A 26,501-nucleotide genomic window follows, 5' to 3' on the forward strand; every position below is an offset into this window, starting at 1 on the left:
CCAACTGCTCGTGGCCATCCTCGGCGACCACCTGGACACACTCCTCTAGACCCAGGCGTTCCGAACAACATCCTCCCCGCTTCCCCTGGGCGATGGCCGACTACCGTAACTTCTCTAGAGCGAATCCTTCCAAAGGCGCTGCCGACAACATCGTCCCTGTGGTGCTGCTCCTTCCTTTTCGTGCCTTTTGCTCCATTGACCTCCTTCCTATGAAGTTTTAGTAACAAGGTACATTTCAGTAATCAGTAAAAAAATGTAGATTTTAGTACAAGAAAAATGAGCCACTTGACAAAGTTTTAGTAGAAATTAGATTTTCGTACAACAAGATATTTTAGTACGTACTAAAAAGAATAGTACAAGGGCAATCATCCAAACAATATCATTAGAAGTGTGAAACTGAACCTTTAGTCGCAGTAGGTGACTACCCTTGTCATCTCAAGATTCAAGCCTCTCCTCTTATCCAGTTCTCCGAGCATGCACTGAAAACTGCAAAAAATGCAGAACATGTACATGTGTGAACTGAAATAGTGGAACTCAAACAAACCTTCATCAATAGATCTTTTTTGAACTATATGGTCGATTATGTACATGGTCCTCATAATGAAAACTAAAATATTGAGTTAGCCTTTCCCATATGTTTTTTGAAGAAAATCATAAGCATCAGCACCTACTATTTGAAAGACAAATCTCCCAGCTTCTATATGATTCAGAATTCAACTGCATTCAGGCCAATATGAATAACATCTCAAGGATCTAGGTAAATACCTGGAACAAAACTCAATGAAGAACCATAACATCAGTCAAAACTAAACATGGAAATTTTGAACTCGCTGGCTTTATGTCCGTCCAATAGTAATAGTAGTAAAAGCGCAGGTAGAAAATGCAATTCTCAAGGTGCATAAGGATGTGCTATTATCTTGCTACTAGAAAATGTAACGCTCAAGGTACATATAGATATGCCATTGTCTTGCTGTTAAATGGACTGCTTGCTTTATTAGCTGGATCAGGAAACCTAAGCTACATATATAAACTTAACATCTGTAACTTAATGTTTTTGTGACCGCAGGAAACATAAACAAGAACACCTAAACAAGAAAATCAAACTAAAACAAACACATGATTAAACGCCCTCTTCCTTAAACTTCTCCCATTTCATTCTGCTACAGATGTAACTTTCACACCGGCTCGAATGTCAGTCCACCATATAGGTCGTCCAAGACGAGATTCTGGACTAACAGAGTCATTTTCAAGCCGATTTATTATGTCTGACTCATGCAGGTAGCTTCCCTTCCCCTACACAACTCAAGCTCGTCCCTCACCGGCTAAAGCGAACTCCACCAAGATCCACCATTCCCCCGCAGTCAATTCTTCCCTCGAAGAGATCTTGCCGCTCATTCCTGGCTTCGATTGCGGAGAGCAGATCATCACATAGATTGCCCATAGTGGCGCGAATGCGGGAAATCTGCCCCCGGTCACCTGCAACCACAAGAGTCCCTTTAGTATGAATCTGATTCACACCATAACCATTTGCAACAATCCAGTCCTCTAATCCAAGCCCATCATAATTCTCAATAGTCATTAAAATATGGAATCAACACAGCTAACAATCTATCATCTATCCAAAATTGACACCTATGCTTATCATACATGCCGGAACAAAATAGCTACAATGTTGTTGTCAAGATAACATTTTGGAAGCATTTTCTCTCAAATCAGTATTAATATATCAGGCATTGACAGAATGATTATGGTAGTGTAAACCAGACGAAATGACATGGCACACACACCAATCTATTCAAGAGTGTTACATTAATCCAACAATTTGTTCAGCGCATGGTAGCTATATAAATAGTCCAGATAACATTCGTGTTGACACAAATTAGCAATGCTCCCAACTACATACAAAATTGGCCAGAGAGAATTTCCTAGCATGCTGAGTTTCCAAAGACTGGACTTCTTAATAATGACACACCTTCGCGTACATGCAGGAGCTTTAGGGTCGATCAGACCATAGATTGCTTCGATGCTGGCGACGAATCTTCCGTTCGAGCTTCTGTCGCCCCTCCGCCACACATATTTGTCCGTCTCCACTCACTCCCCTCATAGGTGGCAGCTGCTCGACATGTTGAGCCACTCATGGACGTCTCCACTCACTCCCCTCATAGGAATATTGAACCGTAAAAATATTTTCAGAGTATTAGGCTTGTATCATGAATTATGTTCGCTTCTATCAACGCTTCAAGACGCAAAGCTTTTTGTGTTTGCTAAGAAGACTAAGCAAATATGAAGGTAAAAGGAAATCATCAATATAATTCCGCAAAAACTACTACATGAAACGGACATGAAATGTTGCGGAAATTGCTGAAACTTACTTTTTTGGAACAACGATATAGAGTGTTCACTACTGACTTGCACGTACTTTGCAATCAGAAAAAAGCTTCATCAAGTATGTAGACGTGGCGAAAGGGAATACAACATACAAAAGCTAGATACAGAATTCCAGATAGTAAAGCTAGATGGAGCTAACACGACACAATATGCTTCATTGTTTAGCAGGTAGTCCCATGCATATACTAAATCATATGGACATACACTTCAACCATCAGAACTATGCCAGAACTGGAACTGGTTTGTTCTTACATGTCATTTCCAGTGAGAAAAGGGGATGCTATAGATTCCAAGTCGCAAAAATTGTCTTAGAATTATAAGAAGGAAACTAAAAATTATAAATAATCAGAAGAAGTGCTCCCGCTGAGCGAAAACACATTGCATCTGAACAATGCAAAGCAACTGCAGCACATAAGCTAGCACCTTATTCATGCTTTAAAGAAGGTGCACAGTTTGACCACCTACTGGTAGCTACTATACACATTCACAAGACATAAGGCGTTTCATGCAATATTTTTCTGGGCAACAAAACATTGCTATATGACGTAACTCGTAGTAGTAGGTAAATTCACAAACTGTGTATGTCGTACCAATGACTCTACTGTAATCAAACTTTGAAGCTACAATCAGATAATAGAATAATATCTACTTCGGTTAACTGATGTAAAATAACGAAAAGAGGCATGTCTAAAGAACACAATGGAAGCATAGAATAAATGCATCTAGAAGATTACACACGATCTAATCATATACCTTGCCACCCAAAATCTTCCCTTTGTCGTATCAATGAGTTTGATGTAAATGAGGAAATAGTAATTTTTGCACGTACTCTAGGTGTTTTGTCATCAGTTGAACGACAAGCTTCTTCATTTTTGGAAACTACATGAACAAGACAACACAATTGTTCACAGTAAGTTAGTAACCCTAAAGGATCTACCTACTCGGAGAAATTCATAAGAACAAACTGCATATACAGTCAAACACAACGAGCTCTGAATCAAAGTATAACTATTTGAAAATCTTTGGAGATGGTTCGAAGGAAAGCAAGCAATACATCCTTGCATCACGACTCGGGGTCACTAACGGAGACGCCAATTCCTTCGAGCAGGGGAAAGGGGAATTGAAGGTGCTCAGCACAAGAACTGGAAGGGGGAGGAATGAAAATCTCAAACCCTACCATTTGAAGAGCAGAGGATATATATTTAGGCACTCACAGAAATCATCACCGGAGGTCGTGTACAGATACAAGTAGGTGGTGGCATCGCCATCTCAGCTCGGTTGTCCAAGCAACACAGAATGTCCTGATCACCACACAGTTGCAATTTAAAGTGTGGGCAGCTCTGCAAATTATATATATATATATATATATATATCCAAGGATTTAATTGGGAGTTTATTCTGCACCATTTGTGAAACACACACTCGCAAGCAATTCGTTGAGTAGACACCGTGAAATAAAATTATATTGTGAAGAATACTATTTATCAAACAGGTGAAACAAACTAATCAGGTGCATCTCCGTAAGCAAAGAAAAAGGCAGACCAAAATCTATAGGATATGAGACATATATACGTCATAATACCTTGACTTTCTTCTAGAGACTAAACATTGGTTTGTGGACTAAAAACTTAGAGAAAAAATTACCAGAATGGGTAAATGAGTAATGCAGCAAACATGCACATTACTGAGATAGAACACATGTCCAGTGCATACAGTTATAAACAACCATACTTATATAATTTCCATGTGAGAGAAGTATATTAGGTTATGAAAGCAAGCACCGTCGTTCGTGATTTTAACGCACACGACTGATGTCATGTCACAATGTTGCCAACCGGCTTGCCCACGACATGGCTAGATTCTGTCACCTCAGTCTTTGTAATCTCATCCTGTTAGGCCATGCCACATCTTGCAATGTTGTGAGTAGATGACAAATAAGATGCAGCAGTGTATAATGAAATTAGGGGTGGATCAGAAACCTGACATGCGCGGGGGAGGCACTCTGCCCGCCACTTCCCATCCCTTGAGGGGGCGTGGAGGGATCTCTCGGCGACCATCACCTTGACGCTCGGGCCACGAGACTGCCATGGAGACCGCGGCTGCTGTCGTGGATCTAAGACTGACAGTAGAATGGGGGGCAGGTATGTAGAGGCAAGATCCTAGCTATGGCGAAGTTGTACACATGAGTTTTACGAGTTCAGGCCCTTCTCAGAAGAAGTAACAGCCCTACGTCTCGGAGCCCGGAGGCGGCCGACTGGATTGTGCGTGTGTGTGTGTTACACGAGGTGCCAACCCTTGTGCCAGTGGAGGGGGTGGCTTATATAGAGTGCGCCAGGACCCCAGCCAGCCCACGTTACAAGGGGTTCAATGTACATAAAGAGAGAGCGTTACAGGTAATGTCCATAATAAAGTGCTATAAATGATCATTAAGTCTATGAGTAAACGCCCGACCGTTGCTGTGCAAAGTGACTTTAGATCTTCTGTATGTCGAGTGGTTTCTGGTACGGTCGAGTGACAGTGATTCTTCTGAGTGGAATGTTTCTAGTCGAGTGGATGATGGTACCCTTCGAATGCTTCTGACTTTAGGGTGATGTCCTTGGGGAGGGTGTCTAGGTCAGGCCTGTAACCCTACCTTAGGTACATAGCTTCATCATTAGCCCCCAAATGGTTCAGGGTTCGAGTGGAGAAGGAGTTGGAAGTACTTCCGATTCAACTTTCGCGCTTCAGAAGTGTCTTGTTGGGATCGATGAATCAACACGGTGACACCAACTTCTTTTTCAGTCGCCTTGATCCATTCTTGGTTTCGTCGAGTGAACTTTTACTAAAAAGCCTTGAGCGTTGATATGGAGAAAATCTTCCATCTGACAGGTTGCTCTGTCGTTCGCGGATCTCGCGGGATTCAAATTTTGGGAAGCGCGCGGGGCGGAGGAAGCCACAGTAATCAGGCTGGATTAGGCAGGGCCACCTCGATTTCCGCGCCACCTTTTTCGCCACGTATAGCACGCGCGCCTGTTGCGGGATTTGATAAGATCGCCCGGGTCCACAGGTCAGTCACTCGGAAGCAACCTCATATAAGGCGTCGAACCAGGGTTTTGGAACAGTGCGTCCTCATTCTTCCTCTTCCTTCTCTGTTTTCTCCACCGCATCCGCTCCTGCCCCGGCGCCGCTGCTCTGTTCGAGCTCCGTCCGCTGCGATGGGAAGGAGATGGCGGTGGCTTTGGACCGCACGAAGAAGGCGTCGACGAAGGCGAAGGGGAAGAAATCCAGCCGGGGCGGATCTTCGTCGAGGTCCGGTCTGCCGCGCGGCTGGATCCAGGGCGATTGGATCCGGTCGACGATTCGCCAGGACGATATCAACGATCTGGCCGAGGAGGGATTGATCCCCCACGGATCCGCGTGGCTTTCCGGAGGATGAAAATGAGCCCCGACCGCAGGAGGGTGAGTGCGTTCTCCTCGCCACTCACGTTGACCGCGGGTTTTCTTTGCCTCCTCATCCTTTTTTCGAGCTTTCTTGAACTTCTTTGGAGCACAACTTCACCACTTTTCCCCCAACACCATCGTGTATCTTGCCGCTTTCGTGTCTATGTGCGAGAATTTCTTGGGTTGTCGACCACACTGGGGCCTCTTCAAGCACATTTTCACGTGTCGCTCCCAGTCGGTCAAAAAAGCTAACCCGAGTGATGAGAGGACAAAAGTGATCTAGATGTGTGGGGGTCTTGGGATTCAGATGAGGGGTAAGAGCTCTTTCCCAGCCATAGTCCTTCCCGAGTCAGTCTGAGGGTGGCAGTCGACCTGGTTTTACTGCAAAGACCAGACGACTCCAGGCCAGTCGACTGGACTTCCCCCCTTTTCCATGGCTCGAGTGGAGAAGCCCTCCACCTTGAAAGTGACCCCGGGGGAGAAAGCGGAGGTGAAGGTGCTGGTCGAGCGGGTGGTCCAGCTCATCCGTGATGGTGTGACCGGCATGGATCTGTTGGAAGTCTTCCTCAGACGCCGCATTCAGCCGCTTCAAGCCCGTGACCATCCGATGTGGATGTATTCGGGTATTGACGATTGCACTCGAATCCATCCAGAAGACGTCGACGAGGATACGGTGGAGAAGTGGTTGAGGGGTATCACTGGCAACCAAGATAACCCCACGGGGGCCAGGAGAGTCCCTCCACTCGACAACTCGTACGAAACAGACAAGATCCAACTCTGAATTGCCGAGTGTTATCTTGATTCATCATGTAACCGCTTGTAATCAACCGACTGACTTTTGTCTTGCTTGTTGTCCTCTAGGCCCTTACTGAGATGTATTCGATGCCCAACGGAGAGCAGGAGCAGGACCCAGAGGGGGAGGCGAGCTGAGGCGAGAGCGGCGAGTGGCATTCTGATGGTGAAGAGGATGAGGATAGCGACGACCCGAGTGATGAAGAAGAGGTCGACTCTCCTCCCCGTAGGGAAAGGCGAGCCAAGCTCACTCACGATCGAGCAAGCGTCCGCGGCAAAGGGACCGCGCAAACCGGGCAGTCATCAAAGCGCCCTCGGACGTCTTCTCCAGCGCCGACTGAAAAGGCACTGAAGCAACCGAAAGCTGCGCTATCAAAACCACTGAAAGCCTTGCCCAAGATCAAAGTGGCCATTCCCATTTCTTCCGGGTATTAGTTGGACTTGATTTCTTGGTTTAGTATGAATTTGGACTTGGGTTGACTCATTTCAACAGACATGACCGACTGAATTCTGGAATTTGCAGTGCTGCCACCTCTGGGACTTCTGCTTACAGGAATGAGGACGAGGAAATGGAGGATGCAGTCACTTCTAATCCGAGTGTAGCTCTCATAATCTTGTCTTTATTTTCTCGACCGTTTCGTTGGTCGAATGAATTCTGGTGATTGATCTTTTTCGCAGCTCTTCCCAATGTCATTAACCTTCCGGATGACGACTAGGATCTACCGCTGAGACCCAGGAAAAGAGGAAACAGGAAGACGTCAGCCGACAAGGCGCCTCTGTCGACACCGGTGACGAAACCGGTGATCCAGGAAGCCGGCGACACCAATCGGACTGTTGTGACTTTCGCCATACCGCTGACGAGTGGTCAGCCTTCAGCATCGACTGCCCAGACTCCAGTCGATCCATCTTCACTCTTCGCTGCACATCACGTCCCAGAGGACCAAGCGGGTGCTGCCAAGGAGGCTATTCGCCAAGCAAGCATCATGATGGAGCGGATGACGGTGATCCGAGAGTCTAGCCAAGCTGCTTACGACGCCAGTTCAGCACTTCAGAGCAACGTCCAGGTTAGTTGATCACCGACTGACCCTTCAGCTTGCCGCTTGTTCTGTCAGGATATGGTACCTGAAAACTTTCTTAGAGGAATCCTTCCATCGGTCTGCGTTTTGCATTTGTACACCCACTGGGTGTTTTGACTTGTCACTAAGTAAACTTGCACTTTGAGCCGGCTATGTTGTTGTCGATTGAATCTTTGAACCAGTGGGGGCACGCTGAGTGCACCCACTGGGTGTAGTCCCCGAGACCATAGTTGACTGCGGGCAGTCGACTGTAGTCTGAGAATCGGAATTTCCTCACTCGGCCTGGACGGACCATGACGAGTGGAACCTGAACCAGTGGGGGCACGCTAAGTGCACCCACTGGGTGTAGTCCCTGAGACCGTGGTCGACTGCGGGCAGTCGACTATGGTCTGAGAGCGACTTTGTTTTACACTCAACCTGGACAGACAATGTCGAGTGGAAACTGGACCAGTGGGGGCACGCTAAGTGCACCCACTGGGTGTAGTCCCCGAGACAACCGTGGGATGTTTGATTCGGCAGTAGTCTTAGAATTTGTTGACTTTATCGCTTTATCTCTCCGAAATAACCAATCTTTTCATCTGTCGACTGACTTGTTCTTTGATTGCAGAAATCTTGTGAACTTGGAGCTTGTTTTGCTGATCTGGAGCAGAAGCAGATTCAGCTCAATCTTGATCTGGAGCTAGCAAAGACAAACTTGCACAAGGCCAAGGACAAAGCTGCTGGTATGAAAAAATCCTGTCGACTGATTCGTTTCTGGAGCCGAATGTTATTTGCTTTTTCTGATCTGAACGTTATTTCTTTTAGAGACTCTGAACAAGGCTCTGGCTCAAAAGGATCAGGACCTTGCAGCCGCGCAGAAAATAGCTGACGAGAAAACTGCACTCGCTGAACAGAAGCTAGCTTCAGTCGGCAAACTGGAAGAAGAAAACGCCAAGCTGAAAATTGCTCTTGATGAAGCCAATAAGGAAGCGACTCGCCTGAAGAAGGACAAGAATAATCTGACCGAGAAGATGGAAGGCATTGCTCGCAAGAGGGACGACTTGGAAAACTATCTGGGAGGTCTTGCCAAGAAGCTATTCGTCATGCTTGAAGGTATTTTCATCAGTCCGACTGATTCTTTTCCGTCGACTCGTCATACAACTACCGACTCATCTTTGATTTGTGCGTGCAGAATTTTGCCAGAACTTCGAGGAAGAGACCGGGCGAGTTGAGACAGGCTTGGACCCCATTCTCTCTCCAGTGAAGGATGAGGCTGCCATGAACGTACTCCGACTGGAATCTCGCGTTGCTGGTGTTGTTGATGTTGGGGAACGTAGTAATTTCAAAAAACTTCTACGCACACGCAAGATCATGGTGATGCATAGTAACGAGAGGGGAGAGTGTTGTCCATGTACCCTCGTAGACCGAAAGCGGAAGCATTAGCACAACGCGGTTGATGTAGTCGTACGTCTTCACGATCCGACCGATCCAAGTACCGAACGTACGGCACCTCCGAGTTCAGCACACATTCAGCTCGATGACGTCCCTCGAACTCCGATCCAGCCGAGCTTTGAGGGAGAGTTCCGTCAGCACGACGGCGTGGTGACGATGATGATGTTCTACCGATACAGGGCTTCGCCTAAGCACTGCTACGATATTATCGAGGTGGATTATGGTGGAGAGGGGTACCGCACACAGCTACGAGATCAAGAGATCAATTGTTGTGTCTTTGGGGTGCCCCCCTGCCCCCGTATATAAAGGAGCAAGGGGGAGGCGGCCGGCCTAGGAGGAGGGCGCGCCAAGGGGGGAGTCCTACTCCCACCGGGCGTAGGACTCCTCCTTTCCTTGTTGGAGTAGGAGAAGGGAAGGGAGAAGGAGAAGGAAGGAAGGGGGCGCCCCCTCCCTAGTCCAATTCGGACTAGTCCATGGGGAGGGGTGCGACCACCCTTTGGGGCCTTTCTCTCCTTTCCCGTATAGCCCATTAAGGCCCAATACGAATTCCCGTAACTCTCCGGTACTCCAAAAAATACCCGAATCACTCGGAACCTTTCCGATGTCCGAATATAGTCGTCCAATATATCGATCTTTACGTCTCGACCATTTCGAGACTCCTCGTCATGTCCCTGATCTCATACGGGATTCCGAACTCCTTCGGTACATCAAAACACATAAACTCATAATATAACCGTCATCTAACTTTAAGCGTGCGGACCCTACGGGTTCGAGAACTATGTAGACATGACCGAGACACGTCTCCGGTCAACAACCGATAGCGGAACCCGGATGCTCGTATTGGCTCCCACATATTCTACGAAGATCTTTATCGGTCAAACCGCATAACAACATACGTTGTTCCCTTTGTCATTGGTATGTTACTTGTCCGAGATTCGATCGTCGGTATCTCAATACCTAGTCCAATCTCGTTACCGGCAAGTCTCTTTACTCGTTCCGTAATACATTATCCCGCAACTAACTCATTAGTTGTAATGCTTGCAAGGCTTTAAGTGATGTGCATTACCAATTGGGCCCAGAGATACCTCTCCGACAATCGGAGTGACAAATCCTAATCTCGAAATACTCCAACCCAACAAGTACCTTCGGAGACACCTGTAGAGCACCTTTATAATCACCCAGTTACGTTGTGACGTTTGGTAGCACACAAAGTGTTCCTCCGGTAAACGGGAGTTGCATAATCTCATAGTCATAGGAACATGTATAAGTCATGAAGAAAGCATTAGCAACATACTAAACGATCGTGTGCTAAGCTAACGGAATGGGTCAAGTCAATCACATCATTCTCCTAATGATGTGATCCCGTTAATCAAATGACAACTCATGTCAATGGCTAGGAAACATAACCATCTATGATCAACGAGCTAGTCAAGTAGAGGCATACTAGTGACACTCTATTTGTCTATGTATTCACACATGTATCATGTTTCCGGTTAATACAATTCTAGCATGAATAATAAACATTTATCATGATATAAGGAAACAAATAATAACTTTATTATTGCCTCTAGGGCATATTTCCTTTAGTTGACCACTTGCACTAGAGTCAATAATCTAGATTACACAGTAATGATTCTAACACCCATGGAGCCTTGGTGCTGATCATGTTTTGCTCGTGGAAGAGGCTTAGTCAACGGGTCTGCAACATTCAGATCCGTATGTATCTTGCAAATTTCTATGTCTCCCACCTGGACTAAAACCCGGATGGAATTGAAGCGTCTCTTGATGTGCTTGGTTCTTTTGTGAAATCTGGATTCCTTCGCCAAGGCAATTGCACCAGTATTGTCACAAAATATTTTCATTGGACCCGATGCACTAGGTATGACACCTAGATCGGTTATGAACTCCTTCATCCAGACTCCTTCATCTGCTGCTTCCGAAGCAGCTATGTATTCCGCCTCACACGTAGATCCCGCCACGACGCTTTGTTTAGAACTGCACCAACTGACAGCTCCACCGTTCAATGTAAACACGTATCCGGTTTGCGATTTAGAATCGTCCGGATCAGTGTCAAAGCTTGCATCAACGTAACTATTTACGATGAGCTCTTTGTCACCTCCATAAACGAGAAACATATCCTTAGTCCTTTTCAGGTATTTCAGGATGTTCTTGACCGCTGTCCAGTGATCCACTCCTGGATTACTTTGGTACCTCCCTGCTAGACTTACAGCAAGGCACACATCAGGTCTGGTACACAGCATTGCATACATGATAGAGCCTATGGCTGAAGCATAGGGAACATCTTTCATCTTCTCTCTATCTTCTGCAGTGGTCGGGCATTGAGTCTTACTCAACTTCACACCTTGTAACACAGGCAAGAACCCTTTCTTTGCTTGATCCATTTTGAACTTCTTCAAAACTTTGTCAAGGTATGTGTTTTGTGAAAGTCCAATTAAGCGTCTTGATCTATCTCTATAGATCTTGATGCCCAATATATACGCAGCTTCACCGAGGTCTTTCATTGAAAAACTCTTATTCAAGTATCCCTTTATGCTATCCAGAAATTCTATATCATTACCAATCAGCAATATGTCATCCACATATAATATCAGAAATGCTACAGAGCTCCCACTCACTTTCTTGTAAATACAGGCTTCTCCAAAAGTCTGTATAAAACCAAATGCTTTGATCACACTATCAAAGCATTTATTCCAACTCCGAGAGGCTTGCACCAGTCCATAAATGGATCGCTGGAGCTTGCACACTTTGTTAGCTCCCTTTGCATCAACAAAACCTTCCGGTTGCATCATATACAACTCTTCTTCCAGAAATCCATTCAGGAATGCAGTTTTGATATCCATTTGCCAAATTTCATAATCATAAAATGCGACAATTGCTAACATGATTCGGACAGACTTAAGCATCGCTACGGGTGAGAAGGTCTCATCGTAGTCAATCCCTTGAACTTGTCGAAAACCTTTTGCAACAAGTCGAGCTTTATAGACAGTAACATTACCGTCAGCGTCAGTCTTCTTCTTGAAGATCCATTTATTCTCAATTGCTTGTCGATCATCGGGCAATTCAACCAAAGTCCACACTTTGTTCTCATATATGGATCCCATCTCAGATTTCATGGCCTCAAGCCATTTCGCGGAATCTGGGCTCACCATCGCTTCTTCATAGTTCGTAGGTTCGTCATGGTCTAGTAACATAACTTCCAGAACAGGATTGCCATACCACTCTGGTGCGGATCTTACTCTAGTTGACCTACGAGGTTCAGTAATAACTTGATCTGAAGTTTCATGATCATCATCATTAACTTCCTCACTAATTGGTGTAGGTATCGCAGAAACCGGTTTCTGCGATGAACTACTTTCCAATAAGGGAGCAAGTACAGTTACCTCATCAAGTTCTACTTTCCTCCCACTCACTTCTTTTGAGAGAAACTCCTTCTCCAGAAAAATTCCGAATTTAGCAACAAAAGTTTTGCCTTCGGATCTGTGATAGAAGGTGTATCCAACAGTCTTCTTTGGGTATCCTATGAAGACACATTTCTCCGATTTGGGTTCAAGCTTATCAGGTTGAAGCTTTTTCACATAAGCATCGCAGCCCCAAACTTTAAGAAACAACAACTTTGGTTTCTTGCCAAACCACAGTTCATAAGGTGTCGTCTCAACGGATTTTGATGGTGCCCTATTTAACGTGAATGCGGCCGTCTCTAAAGCATAACCCCAAAACGATAGCGGTAAATCAGTAAGAGACATCATAGATCGCACCATATCTAGTAGAGTACGATTACGACGTTCGGACACACCATTACGCTGTGGTGTTCCGGGTGGCGAATCGTAGAAACTATTCCGCATTGTTTCAAATGAATACCAAACTCATAACTCAAATATCACTCTGAAATTCTTTGAACTTTTTTCAGACTTATGTTTCATTAAGTAGATATACCCATATCTGCTCAAATCATCTGTGAAGGTGAGAAAATAACGATATCCGCCACGAGCCTCAATATTCATCGGACCACATACATCTGTATGTATGATTTCCAACAAATCTGTTGCTCTCTCCATAGTTCCGGAGAACGGCGTTTTAGTCATCTTGCCCATGAGGCACGGTTCGCAAGTACCAAGTGATTCATAATCAAGTGGTTCCAAAAGTCCATCAGTATGGAGTTTCTTCATGCGCTTTACACCGATATGACCTAAACGACAGTGCCACAAATAAGTTGCACTATCATTATCAACTCTGCATCTTTTGGCTTCAATATTATGAATATGTGTATCACTACTATCGAGATTCAACAAAAATAGACCACTCTTCAAGGGTGCATGACCATAAAAGATATTACTCATGTAAATAGAACAACCATTATTCTCTGATTTAAATGAATAACCGTCTCGCATCAAACAAGATCCAGATATAATGTTTATGCTTAACGCGGGCACCAAATAATAATTATTTAGGTCTAAAACTAATCCCGAAGGTAGATGTAGAGGTAGCGTGCCGACCGCGATCACATCGACTTTGGAACCATTTCCCACGCGCATCATCACCTCGTCCTTAGCCAATCTTCGCTTAATCCGTAGCCCCTGTTTCGAGTTGCAAATATTAGCAACAGAACCAGTATCAAATACCCAAGTGCTATAAATGATCATTAAGTCTATGAGTAAACGACCGACCGTTGCTGTGCAGAGTGACTTTAGATCTTTTGTATGTCGAGTGGTTTCTGGTACGGTCGAGTGACAGTGATTCTTCCGAGTGGAATGTTTCTAGTCGAGTGGATGATGGTACCCTTCGAATGCTTCTGACTTTAGGGTGATGTCATTGGGGAGGGTGTCTAGGTCAGGCCTGTAACCCTACCCTAGATACATAGCTTCATTAGCTGCTACAGCCTGGCCTCTCCTACAAGCAAAAAAGTAAATCACACCAAAATCAACACAAAAGGCACACCAAATCAAGTCGAGAAGTGAGAGTGTAAGGGATTCATCGTACCTGCTCCGAGAGACGGCGGCGGCGGCGGCGATCCAGACGGCGGCGATCCGGAGTGGCGGTGGCGGCGATCCGGAGAGCGGCGGCGGTGAGGGGATCGTCACACGTGCGTGCAGGTGGGTTGGAGGGGATAGTGCGTGGCGTGGGCTGGGGTGGTGATAGTGTTGGTTTTTTTTCGTAGGTTTTTTTTCGTAGATTTATTCCCGGTTTTTTCTAAATCGACTATGTGGGAGGTGGGAATCGAGCGTGTAGGAACCTCGGCGTGGGCATCGTTTATTTTATTGGTTCGGCGCTGATACGTGGGAGGTGGGAATGAAGACAAAAAGAAAACCGGGTTTTGTGGGATGAAAATAAACCTGAAACGAAGACTATCAACTGAGACATTAGGAGTAGAGATAGGTAGAATAAAACGTCACGCTTCTCACTTCTCCGGGATAGGTAGGGTATCCTGTCGAGCATAAAGAAATGTTCTTCACGACGCCGCACCGTGCCACACGGGTAGGCGATGAGAGGCGAGTGAGAGCCATGAATATTCTTGGATGCCGACAGGGATTTCGCATCCCGAGGAAAAGCATTAAACAGCGACACGATCAATTCATTCGGTGAAAAGTTGCAATCCCCAGTCGGCCAGAGAGCGAGGTCGACTTTTCTTCAACCTAAACCCGGTGTGATCTTAGTCATGCAGAATTGCACCCATGAGCCTCTACTCGTTAGCGCATCTCCAGGAGCCTCCTTTTTTCCAATATTTTTTTCGTATTGGAAGAAAAAAATAGAGCCTCCTTTTTTCCAATAAATATTTTCGTGTTGAAAGAGTTGAGACAAAAAACATGCTTCAATGTAGTACTTCCTTTTTCAAGAAAATTATTGGGACGTTCCAATAATAAGCCCATCTCCTCATATATGTTGTAAAATTTGGCATCTCCCAATGTTTCTCTGAATAAGGGAAGCTCCTGTTCGGCGCTGCATTTCCTGGGCCGGCCCGCTACGCTGTCGTGAGACAAAAAATAGTTCATCGGTTTGAAGGAAAAGTTCATTGAATTTTAGAAGTTTCCGCATTTTTTAAATATAAAAAGAAAAAGAAAAAGAAGGAAAAATAAAAAATATAAACAAGAAAGAGATAAAGGGCAAAGAAAAGAAAAATGAAATCTCGATTCACATCGAACTTGAGCCGGAATAGAAAGCAGAGAAGAGTATATTAGCCACGAGTGTGAATGTGGCTGAGTGCTTGGTGTTGATCTATGCGATTCTTGAGGTCGCGAGTTTGAACCGCTGCCGCTGCACCTTTTTTTGAATTTAGCAGAGCAGACGCCGGTTTGTGAAAACAGAAGAAACCGGTGCGTGTAGCCTAAATAGGAATTACCCTCGATAAGTGTCACATGAGCGCATCGCCCAGGTAGCCCGCCGGGCCACCGCGTCGCCCGCTGAAGCACTCGGCGAACAACCGTGTCATCGAGGTCGTGTGTCACTAGACCACTGCTAACGTAGGTCGCTAGATCATTGTCGTCGTCACCGGACAACTGCGACAGATCGCTAGATTATTGGGGTTATGAGAAAGCATCCCAACCGCAAAACCTCCTTAAATTATAGGAAGGCCCGTAATAACCACTTATCGGGGGAGTTTTTGGGGAGTCTTTAATTCATTTGACACAACAAAAATGATTCCATCATAACTAGGTTATCAAAACTCACTTGAAAATTTAGTCTTTCTGGTATAATAGTTATACTTATTTACTCCCTCATATGCAAATTAATTGACGCTGCTTTAGTGTACCTCTAGTACAAAGTTGTTCTAAAGTGACGTCAATTAATATGGATCAGAGGGAGTATTTATTATAATAAAAATATCATTATTATTGCCTTGCATATTTTGCGATAATTGTTCTGCATATTTTTCCCTCGTGGCTTGTCGTAATCGTCCTTGTCGTGGATATGACACACATACGATAATTGAATTTTTTTAGTGGAGATTTTTGTAAGCTCAAGTTCTATTTGAAATGTATAGTGCATACTAAATTTTGAAGTACTGCATCGAGAAATAAAATTATGCATTGATGACAAACAGTTGAGGTTATAGAAAAATACGTTTTTTTTGTGGGGATAAAAAAATATGTTGATTCCCAATAAGTAAAGTTGCCAAGGACAAGATAACTCTTTATGTGCTTATGTACTTAATGTCCATGATTGTGATTCAATAATGCTGAATTTATTTTGTCATATGTTGCTTGAAATAAGCAGATTTTTTTGAAAAATCTGGTTAAAGAAAACAAATTGTGTATAAAAGAAAAATCAGACAAATAAGATTTCTTAATCTATCTAGGGCTTATTTAAATTGTAGTGTTTTCTTAAGAATTTTAGAGGATTCAAATTCTACGAAAATTTTCCCTATGAAAACCTATTACTCCCTCCGTTCCTAAATATAAGCACCTTTAGAGATTCCAATATGGATTACACACGGAGCAAAATGGATGAATCTACAGTCTAAAATACTTTAATATACATTCATATGTAGTCCATATTGAAATCTCTAGAAAGACTTATATTTAGAAACGGAGGGAGTAGGTCATAGGTTTGGGACTACTAAGTTTCTATGAAATATATTCTCTTTCTTTGAGTTTGAGATAGCTACCCGCTTATTTCAACACATTGCATAGAAACCTCATTTCATTTTTCCTTTAAGAAGTCCAATCCACTTTCGCTCTATCTATCACCTTCTCTTCTCAATTCTCCAAAATTCATGTGTTTGTTTTCTACGTACTATCCAAATGCACGTAATGCAAAATTCTAAATATCCCATGGTCGGTGACATCTCATCCTATGTTCTTTTTGTTCCTACATTTTAAATCCTGCAATCCTAAGAAGCCCTCAAATGTGACAAAAATTCACACTGACAAAATGAATATCTAATTTTCCAGGACTTAGCTGCAAAATACAGCAAAAAGGCGAAAGAAAAACTATTATAAGCAGCCCCTGTTCCAAAAAGAAAAGGCAAACAAACGAGCCCACGATCACCGCCGCACCACACACCCAAAAAAACGCACGAAATAATAATTGCGCAAGAGCAACGGAAACCCTCGAAACGGCAGAGCACGAGAGAACAAGAAAAAAGAGAGGAAAAACCCAAGAAAATCCGCCTTGCCCACTCCGATCTCTCCACCATATCCCACCCTGAGAATTTCCCTCGGATTTCTCTAGATTCGCGATCTGAGTTCGGAGGATGCGCGGCGATCCCCTCCCCCATTCCCGCGCGCCCGGATCACACGGAAGGCGTGGAGGAGACTGACTGACGGCACGCCGGCGAGGCGGTTCCAACCGATCCGATCTCGCGTCCGCAGGCACGGTACGGGATCCTGCCGCCGCTGGCACGCGATTGATTGCGTGCCGGGCGCTCTCTAGATTTCGCCGTCTCGCGGATTCCGTGGGCTCCGGCTCGGGCGGGGGAATCTGATCCGTGGCGTGCGTGCGCGGGCTTGGCAGGTTGCTCTGATCTGGCAGGGGAATGCGCGTGTCGACATGGTAAGCCGAGGAGGAGGAGCCGTGCGGTCGTTGCTGGATCGCCTGCGCCCGCCGCCGAGGGGGACGAGGGGGAGCCCCGCCATGCCGCCGCCCGTCGCCGCCGCCGCCAAAGGCGCCTGCTTCTGCAGCTTTGGCCACTCGGGCGCGCACGGCGAGGGGCGGAGGAAGGGCGTCCTGGATTTGGGGGCCGGCCGGAGGTTCGCGCCGGGCAGTGCGCTGAGCCTGAAGGGCTGCCTGGACTGGCAGGACGGCGGCAGGTTCAGGAGGGCGGATGGCGGTGATGGCGACGCGGTGGAGATCAGGGCGCGGGTTCTCGCCCCGCACCGGCAGTTCGTCCGTGATGTGGAGGTTCAGCTGTCGGAGGAGGTGGGCGCGAAGAGTGTGGATGGGAATGGCGCCTACCGGCGTGGGAAGCGCCTCGATTTCCCTGAGCAGGCCGTGCCGACTAAGATGGTGGTCGCGGTTGATGTGGATGAAGGTATTGTGAAATTACATCTTTGTAATATAGTTGTGCATCTCTCATTTATGCAAAGGCTGAATTTACATGTCAGTTGCATAAATGGTTCCTTTCTTTAGTGGTTGGGTTGCATCAAGCTTAGTCTAGAATCAAACTGTGAATCGAAAATTATTGTGATAACATACATGTCATGGTGACCATACTTTACTAAGTAACATTGTCTTTCAGTTCCTTATAATTGATCAATTCTCATTATGGTGCTGGTGCTATTTATGTCGTGCAGTTCTTGGAAGCTTTCTTGCTGCTCTGAACAGATTTATTGCCGAGCGGTACTCTTGGAATCACTCAGTATCAGAATACCATGTCTATGAGTTCTTTAGGGTGCGTTATTTTTCCTACAAAAACTTGAATTCCTGCTATATTTTTCCTTTGATCAGTGTGTAATTCGTCTTGCATCTGTTTGCAATACTCTATGCAGATATGGAATTGTTCTCGAGAAAAAGGTATGTCTTTGATTCTAGTATTTTTCATCACGGTTTGCTTCTTTATATCAAATGCACTGTATGACATCCAGCATTTTTCTAAATTGCTGCAGCTAATCTTCTTGTCCATGAGTTCTTTACAACCCATTACTTTCAAGATGGTGTCCATCCTATCCCAGGCGCTCGAGATGCTCTCCAAAATCTTTCTTCGTTCTGTAGCTTGTCTGTAGTAACGTAAGTCAATCATTTGAATTTAGAGATGTGATCAGTTTATCTTCTATTATGTGCTGCCAGCTTAATGACATTCTTCCTTTTGAAGATCTCGCCAGGATGTAATAAAAAATCACACATTAGAGTGGATCGAGAAGTTTTATCCAGGCTTATTTGAGCAGATCCATTTTGGGAACCATTTTGCTTTGGAAGGCCAATCAAGGCCAAAATCAGAGATTTGCAGGTATGATTGTCAGAGGAACGTTATTCTAGTTTCCTGTCACATTAGAAGATCGGACATGCAGTCTGACTAGGATTACAACACATTAAAAAATGATGATTTTTAAAACTGCCGTTTACTGTCCCATTTTAAGCTGTCACAACATGTTCTCAGCTAGTCTTACAGTTACTACGGAATGCCTTTGCAGATCTTTTGGTGCTCAGGTTTTAATAGATGATAACCCGAGATACGCTTTAGAATGCGCTGAGGATGGCATGAGGGTTCTGCTCTTCGATTATGATAACACGTATCCCTGGTGCAAAACTGGTGTGGATCAATCACATCCGCTGGTGACCAAGGTTCATAACTGGCAGGAGGTTGAGCAAAAACTTCTCTCGTGGGTAGCACCGGAGAGCTGACATTCTTCTTTGTCCGATGTGATAGCAGCAGAATTATGCTCAGCAGACAAGATCTCACTTTCTGAAGAAAGATGTTGCTTCCCTTTCAACATCTCAATACATAAACATGTCAAGGGTAAAGTAGAATACTCCATATCTTTGTTTGAGAGAATGACGATTGAACATCGCCTCACTGCAGTATGCTGGGTGGAAGGCAATCAGATTCAGTCTAGTATGCCCTGAGATGATCCAAGATCTGCACTCACAGTCACACGCTGAAGATCAAATTCTTTTTCAGCATGTTAGCTTCTGTGGTACTGTGGTGTATATATTGCCACTGCTATATGCATTTGTTGAATCAAATACTTCATATCAATTGATCTGGTGCACACGATCTTATGAATTGGATCCTATGTCCAGAGTCCTGAGTCCTGACATGTGGTTACCGTTGCGTGTTAAGTGTACCCAAATGGTTAATCCGTTCGATTTGGTGAATACACTGTAAAACACAAGCGGATTTGAATTTGGAAGGGAGTGATGAGGTAGAAAAAAGGAGCATTGTACTCCATGTACCGTGCCCACAATGTGAATATGAATTTTTGTATGACAAATACGTTTTCGAATACCTCTGTTCTTACAAATCTCAAAGCACGGTACGGATGCAGGTTGCACCTGTGGCTGGAAGCAAGAAGCATTTTTTCGGGTGGAGACCTATGACATGCCAAAACTGCTATGCCAGAATACTTGCAAGAATACAAACCATGCACTCACCATATGCACTTGAGATATCAGCAGCATCCTCACCAAGCTGGGGAAATAAGGACAACGGGGTCATGTGAGTCCTGGAGTCGCTCATAATTTTTCTACTTAGTTGGACTAGGATCCTTTCGGGCTTTTGCTCCATCCTAGTCTTGAACATATCTTGTCCTTGGCACTACAAATGCTTCTCTGGTTCATCACCCGAACTCACTATTTTTCTAAATATATTTTGCATCATGCTGCAAGTAAATATCATATTCTCTTGATAATAAGGAGTGTAATTGTGCTTGGTCCTGCTAGTAATTCTGGCTGCGCTTCATCCAACCGTTCCAATGTTTTGCTTATGTGAATTATTGGGCTGTACAAATGTGTATATATAAAGGTTGCGTCACCAGTGGCGGTGCTACTCACAAGTTACGAGATCAACACAAATTCCTACTTTTCTGTAGGAATCTCAAAACGCAGAAATATGAAAAGGGAAAAATATAGGATTGTGTATCATGCCAACTTGAATTCTATGGGATTAAAACTACAGTAATGTAGATAAAAATGTGCTTGGCATCACAGGAAGACAGAAATTTTACCAAGAGGTTTGAGTGGAAGACATTTTCCCTTCAAAATAGAGTGCAAATGAATCATAATTTTTTCTAAGGATTTTAATCATGTGAGTCAATAGGTGCATGATGAAACGCTAGGTAGCAGTTGCTAGATTCGATTACATTGCTTGGGCGTGTGAGGTCATGACGTTCGTGTTCCGCAAACTTTATCCATCGATCATCCCCAATTCATCCACACCTTTCCACTTATATACACATCGTTAATCGGTTGGGCTCAACGGGATTACGTTCCCATTGTTCACTTAGATTCGATCTTAGTGGGTTTTGACGCATTAATTGTGCTATAGGTCCAAGACCCTACGAGAACATGTTTTGAGGGTCCCGAGTAACCTTACTCAACCTCCGGGTACTAATCTAGCTTCACGAGTATACCGTTGAACCATGAGTACTCTTAGTAGCGCCCTCGAGCAGGACGTGCCAACTCTCAAGTACCCACAAAGTTATTTCGACAATCCTCACAATGTATCATGTGTATCATTCATTTTGCCGCAGGGTATAGGTTGTCAAGCTCAAGGCACGTATTTTTCGTACTTGTTGGCTAGCTCGATCTCGTTTCTCTAACTCATGGTACATGTTCCTAGATCATGTTAGCACTTAAACTTTGTCGCATGGCCTGAAAATTGGCAGGGGCACACGCGTCTAGGGCACGCGTGCATGAGGCCACCCATTTGCTTGAAGCATGGTGCAGCCGTTTATGTCATTAGCCCTTAATCCCTGCATTGAGGTCCATGTATGCCAACTTTTGGCAGAGTTGCCTACGTCACCCACCCCACCTCCCATGCTTTTTCATTTTATCTCAAAATTTGAATCTATTGTATCTTCTGAACCATCCAAATTACGTTTCGTTTGCATATTCATGTTTGGTGCAACGAGTACTTTCGAACAATACCACTTTTCAATGCATTTAGACACTTTTTTAAAATACAAAGTTTCACCAAGTTTCATTTGCTTTTAGGGGTTTATGGCTTAGCGCTTAGCACTTAGGGTTTAGGGGTTAGGTTTAGGCTTTAGGGCTTATGTTATAGGCCTTGTTATATGGCGGTACTCCCTCCATTCCACAAAGTAGTGCGTCTGCGCTTTCCGAGATCTAAGTTTGACCATAAATTTAACCAACGAGACCGCTTCGGTCTCGTTGGTTAAATTTATGGTCAAATTTGAATCTCGGAAAGCGCAGACGCAATACTTTGTGGAATGGAGGGAGTATAAGCCAAAGCCGAAGCCAAAAGCCCCTATTTAGAGCTTTTTTGGCTTTTAGGCCAAACTGAAAAAGATGCAAAAGCTGAAGCATAAGCCCGAACAAACAGGGCCTTAGTCTTTGAAACTTGCTGAATTTATCATGTGTTTTTTCAAGTTTTAGTAGTTGAAACTTGCTGAAGTTTTTAAAATTTGTCAAAATGTATTCAAAAGTGGGTTTGTTTCAAAGCCCTCGTCACAAGCATATAATAGATTCAAATTTACAAGTCAAAAGGAAAATCATGGGAGGTAGGGTGAGTGGGGCATGCACTTACCACCAAAAGTTGCACCAAAGGTTGCATGCATGTAATAATTAAGGTTTAATCGCAAAATCACTTTTTGAATCTGGCGCAATCATGCGGCTGTATGCACACGTGCCCCCGCCCCTACGTACCACAAACCGTCGTCCTCGCATGGCCATGCTTTTCTCATAATTCGAAAGGGGCAAGAGATGTGTTAAAAGGGGGGGGGGGGGGGGGGCAGAGATACGTCTCCAAATTAGAAGGGAACATCATGTCTAGTTTTTTTTGAAACGAAAGCAAAATCTTTGCCTCATTCATTGATTAAGAAGAAGAGAGTTGCCTGGTTAATTTACGGAAAACCGGACGAAAACCGTTACATGCTTGGCCCTGAAGGACAACCAAGCCACAATCCCATGATACAAGCCGATTACTCCCAAACCACATCATGTCTTAGTCAACCATGCCTTACAGCACGTTTCATGACAAGCCTGAAAACCACCTCGTCAACTCTCTATCCTGCACCCCGCGCACGAATCCGCCAATCCTTTACCTCGTCTGCGGCGGCAACAGCGCAGCCGGCCGCATCGGCCCTTTCTCCGGCGCGGTCCCGGTGAGCCCTCGCTGGGACATCGCGGTCCAGCTTGGCGCCGGGCCCCACCCTGAATTACATAAAAACATTGTAGTACCACGAGACTATATCTTTGGTTTGCAGAGATCTTGGCTGTTTGGAATGAATGTCTCATGGATATAACCTACAATATCTTGGTGATGCATCAGGAGCAAATGCGAGTATTAGACGCTGAATTGTTTCTTATTTGTGTATCAGAGGGAAGCAAAGTAATTTTTGACTCATTGACTGTAGAATCTGCAAGGATACAATACAACTTAATTCGTGAGTTGTTGATTAGATGAACGGTTCAATGTCCTTCTATGTTGATAGAGATCATACTCGCAAATCCAGTAACAATTTGAGTGTTTGACTTGCTTGAATCATGATCGAGATACATTGCTAGAAACCAGTGGTTTTTCATTTTTTATAAAAGAGACCAGTGATTTTTATTATGTTTTTTACACCACGTCATTTCAGCCGTTCAGGTCACTATAACTTGCACAGTGATTCTATGGTTGCACAGTTGCTTTAACCCAAATCACCGTATTAACTGGACCTGAGCCATTGGTGGTGGAGCTAGCAGCAGATTGTGCCCGAGGCTGAGCTAGCTCGAGCGATAGCTGCCCTAGGCCTGTCTCGGCCACCGGTCACCACATCCACACAACAAGTGCGAGGTCGCCAAGTCATGCCAATGTGCGTATGACCGTGTTGGTGAAAAGGCCATCGGTGAACACAAAAACAAGAGGACCATCGATCGAAGCAACTAAGAGCAATTCTAGCAGACCCCGCATTTTACCGACCCGTAAAATGTGTTTACAGGTCGCATGGGGCGGTTATGCAGGCTGAAATTTGCGGCGGTAGACTAGAAACCGCAAACAAACCCCTAATTTTTCAAAATAGTTGTTTCGCGCGAGAAATTTAAGCAACAGCTCACCGGAGCTCGCTTGCATACATGGTTCTTCTTCGCATAATAAGTTCATACACGCCACATACATACATAAAGGTTAGATATGCTAGACAGGGCCTACGCTACCGCATCACTGCAACAAAATTGAGCTCACCGGAGCTCCTGCGGTAGCTGCCCACCGGCGGCGATCAGTCGAAGTCGGAGGAGTCGGAGCCGAGGTCGACGAAGAGCTTCGCCTGCTCCTCCTTCATCACGCGCAGGTCGGCCTCCTTCGATGCCTGCGCCTGCGATGCCGTGAGGCCCGTCTCGAGGAAGAGCCGCTCGTACTCGAGCTCGCGCCGGATGCGCTCTTCCATCTCCTGCAGATCCCTCGCCGACCGCTCGAGGACGACGCGCTCGAGGAGCTCCTCCTGCCCCGGTGGGAGGTAGTCCTCGGGTCCGATGACGCCTCGGCGCGGCGGCGCATCGGGCACGGCCTCCTCCGGCTCCCTCTTCACCGAAACGAGCCGCGAGCTCGATGCGCCCGCGGATGAGCTCCCCGCGGACTAGTGGCCGGATGAGCTCCCCGCGGACCAGTTGCCGGAGGAGGCGCGGCGGCGACGGGCGCGCTCGAGCTCGAACTCGTCGAGCTCGCGCCAGTCGAATGCCGGCGGCGGCCGGGCACCCTTGTTGAGCCACCGACGCGCCCCCTGCTTGCGCGCGGCGTCAGATCTGGCACGGCGGCGGCGCTCTGCCTCATCCCCCGAGTCGGCCATGGTGGTTCAAGGCTCGCCGGCGGCGAGAAATCAAGCAGCGCGGTGGGGAATTGGAGGGGAACGCGGCGGCGGGAGGATAGGTTTCGACCCGCATCTGTCCATAAACCCGCAGTTATAATGGCTTGGGGGTTGCGTTTGCAGGCTGCGGCAAAAAAATTTACGGGCCGGACACCGATGCGGGCTTTGGTCTGGCTAGAAAAATGGGCCGAGCCCGTATAATCACCGGCATTATGCGGGTTTGCGCCGGATGCGGGGTCTGCTAGAGTTGCTCTCAGCCAAGCAACCAAGCAACGCGTCACTCTCGATTCCTGTCCATGATGCTCGGTGGATGAGTTGTGTCCGTCTATAGCGCCCGGCCGCCTGCTTCCCGAGTAACACGGCTTTTTGGCGCGGTAGTTTCATTGTCGGGCGCATGACAAATTTTCCGGCGGCGGCGCAATCCTTAATATTGGGATTGAACGCCACGCCGACAAACAAGCTAGCGTGTGGTTGCATTGGTGACGGCCGTGTGGTGCTCAGAATATTCTTGATGCCCCTCATCCCTAGCTAGCTATACATGCGTGTAGTTGATCGAGCAGCACAAGGTCGTTCTATGCATCTCATTCCTAGCTCAATGTGTATTACTGTTGTGTAGGAGAAAGATTTGGTGACATTATATAGCGTAGAGTGGAAAGTGGTAGGTGAGATGCAATATGGAATGTAACTCACACATAAAAGCTACTCATCACACGAGGCATTGCAGTTCTATTATGCTCCCATGCGTGGAGAATAGATGCCTGGATTAATTGCTTTATTGGATCAAAAACTCAATATTATGAACTTAATTAGTTGGATTATATTGCTGAATCGGATGGGATTCGATGGTGTGAGCCCTTATTTCAGCCCGAGTGGCTTCAGGAGGGTGAGACGTGAAGCTTCGGTATATGTTGACATTATGGACCACGTCGGTATTTTGATTTCTATGGCGGAGAACGTCATGGCGACTGAGGTCTGAGGCCTTGTAATGACGGATCGAGTCTTCGTGGCGATGAGGACTTTGCTTGGTGATTCATGACTCATAGCAGCGGCATCGGTAAGTGGGGGCAGCAACACAGGCTGAGTATAGAGTCTTAGCTTTCAGGGTGAAAACCCCAAGTCTGGCCTTAATTGGTTGTGTCTGACAGTGACCTTGTTGAAGGCATTGTTTTGAGAGCGCGGATCGTCTTCAGGGTGAAATCCTAAGATATAGGATCGGGCGATGACGATGCTTGTGCAGTGTTTTCTTCGTGGAGGCATTGCTTTTGGAGAGTTTAAATTTTGGGTGTTGTCTAGGTGGTGATTCGTGCTGCAGCTATAAGGAGGATCACTGTAACGGGATCTTTTTTTTCTTTTTTTTTCTTCTGGTTACGTGCAACCGTAATGTCTTTACGACATTGCGTTGTTGTAGAGACTGGGTGTAATTGATATCTCTGCGATATTAATATATGGAAATGTATTAAAACCATCCGGCTGATTTTCTGGCAAAATCAACCGCGTAAGTGATCGCCACGCGTCGCTGTGTAGGCGCAGGAACCGCTCAATCTCCGCCTTATCTCATGCAGCAAAGCACGTCCACTCGTTCTTCTCCCCCATGCGCGTTGACTACTTCTTTTTGAATCGCATCAGCATGTCTCCACCCTCTGCACCGACACTCCGTCCACGCCGTGCAGCACGCCCCTCCGCCACCTCTCCCTCGCTCAAGCCGACGTGAACTGCATGGACTACACGAGGCCACCACTGCTACCAACCACGCTGCAATTGTTTTGGGTGGAGGAAAACCATTGTAACGAGCGCGGCGACTCCGCTGCGAGCCGACGGTCGGCAGTGCTGACGAGGAGGTGAATGGCCGGAGGTAAGATGCCGCGGCGGACGTTGCTGCAAACAAAGGGGTCCAGCAACTAGGGGCTCGCCTAGTTTCGCAGCATCACTTGTGTTGCAAGGAGTCACCGGTGCTACCATGGAGCATCCCGGGGCGCCG

The 26,501-nt window shown here is 45.8% G+C and overlaps 1 protein-coding gene and 1 long non-coding RNA gene across 3 annotated transcripts; one reads left to right on the forward strand and one right to left on the reverse strand.

Annotated features, from left to right (window-relative positions):
• Window positions 1-1,465: 1,465 nt before the first annotated feature.
• LOC120967999 (uncharacterized) lies at window positions 1,466-4,359 on the reverse strand. Its single transcript, XR_012188701.1, has 3 exons — window positions 3,603-4,359; window positions 3,142-3,267; window positions 1,466-2,153 (listed from the first exon to the last, which is right to left on the reverse strand). It is a non-coding gene; the product is annotated as an uncharacterized lncRNA (long non-coding RNA).
• Window positions 4,360-17,089: 12,730 nt separating this feature from the next.
• Window positions 17,090-19,785, forward strand: LOC109781849 (uncharacterized). 2 transcript variants are annotated; one of them, XM_020340445.4, is made up of 7 exons: window positions 17,090-17,434; window positions 17,577-18,093; window positions 18,356-18,453; window positions 18,551-18,575; window positions 18,668-18,788; window positions 18,874-19,008; window positions 19,193-19,785. In XM_020340445.4, exons 2-7 carry the CDS (start codon window positions 17,613-17,615, stop codon window positions 19,401-19,403), a joined length of 1,071 nt encoding a protein of 356 aa, XP_020196034.1. In that variant the 5' UTR covers window positions 17,090-17,434; window positions 17,577-17,612; the 3' UTR covers window positions 19,404-19,785. The 2 variants fall into 2 exon arrangements, with proteins under 2 accessions (XP_020196034.1, XP_020196036.1); XM_020340447.4 differs by having other exon boundaries at window positions 17,113-17,439.
• The last annotated feature ends 6,716 nt before the right edge of the window (window positions 19,786-26,501 follow it).

The sequence above is a fragment of the Aegilops tauschii genome, chromosome 7 (assembly GCF_002575655.3).
Source record: "Aegilops tauschii subsp. strangulata cultivar AL8/78 chromosome 7, Aet v6.0, whole genome shotgun sequence".
NCBI lineage: Eukaryota > Viridiplantae > Streptophyta > Magnoliopsida > Poales > Poaceae > Aegilops > Aegilops tauschii.

Excerpts from the sequence above, each read along its gene's own strand:
- LOC109781849 (XM_020340445.4), top strand. The coding sequence starts at position 17,613 with ATGGTAAGCCGAGGAGGAGGAGCCGTGCGGTCGTTGCTGGATCGCCTG. Across the intron at positions 18,454-18,550 it reads ATGTCTATGAGTTCTTTAGG|ATATGGAATTGTTCTCGAGA; the intron begins GTGCGTTATTTT and ends TACTCTATGCAG. Across the intron at positions 19,009-19,192 it reads CCAAAATCAGAGATTTGCAG|ATCTTTTGGTGCTCAGGTTT; the intron begins GTATGATTGTCA and ends ATGCCTTTGCAG.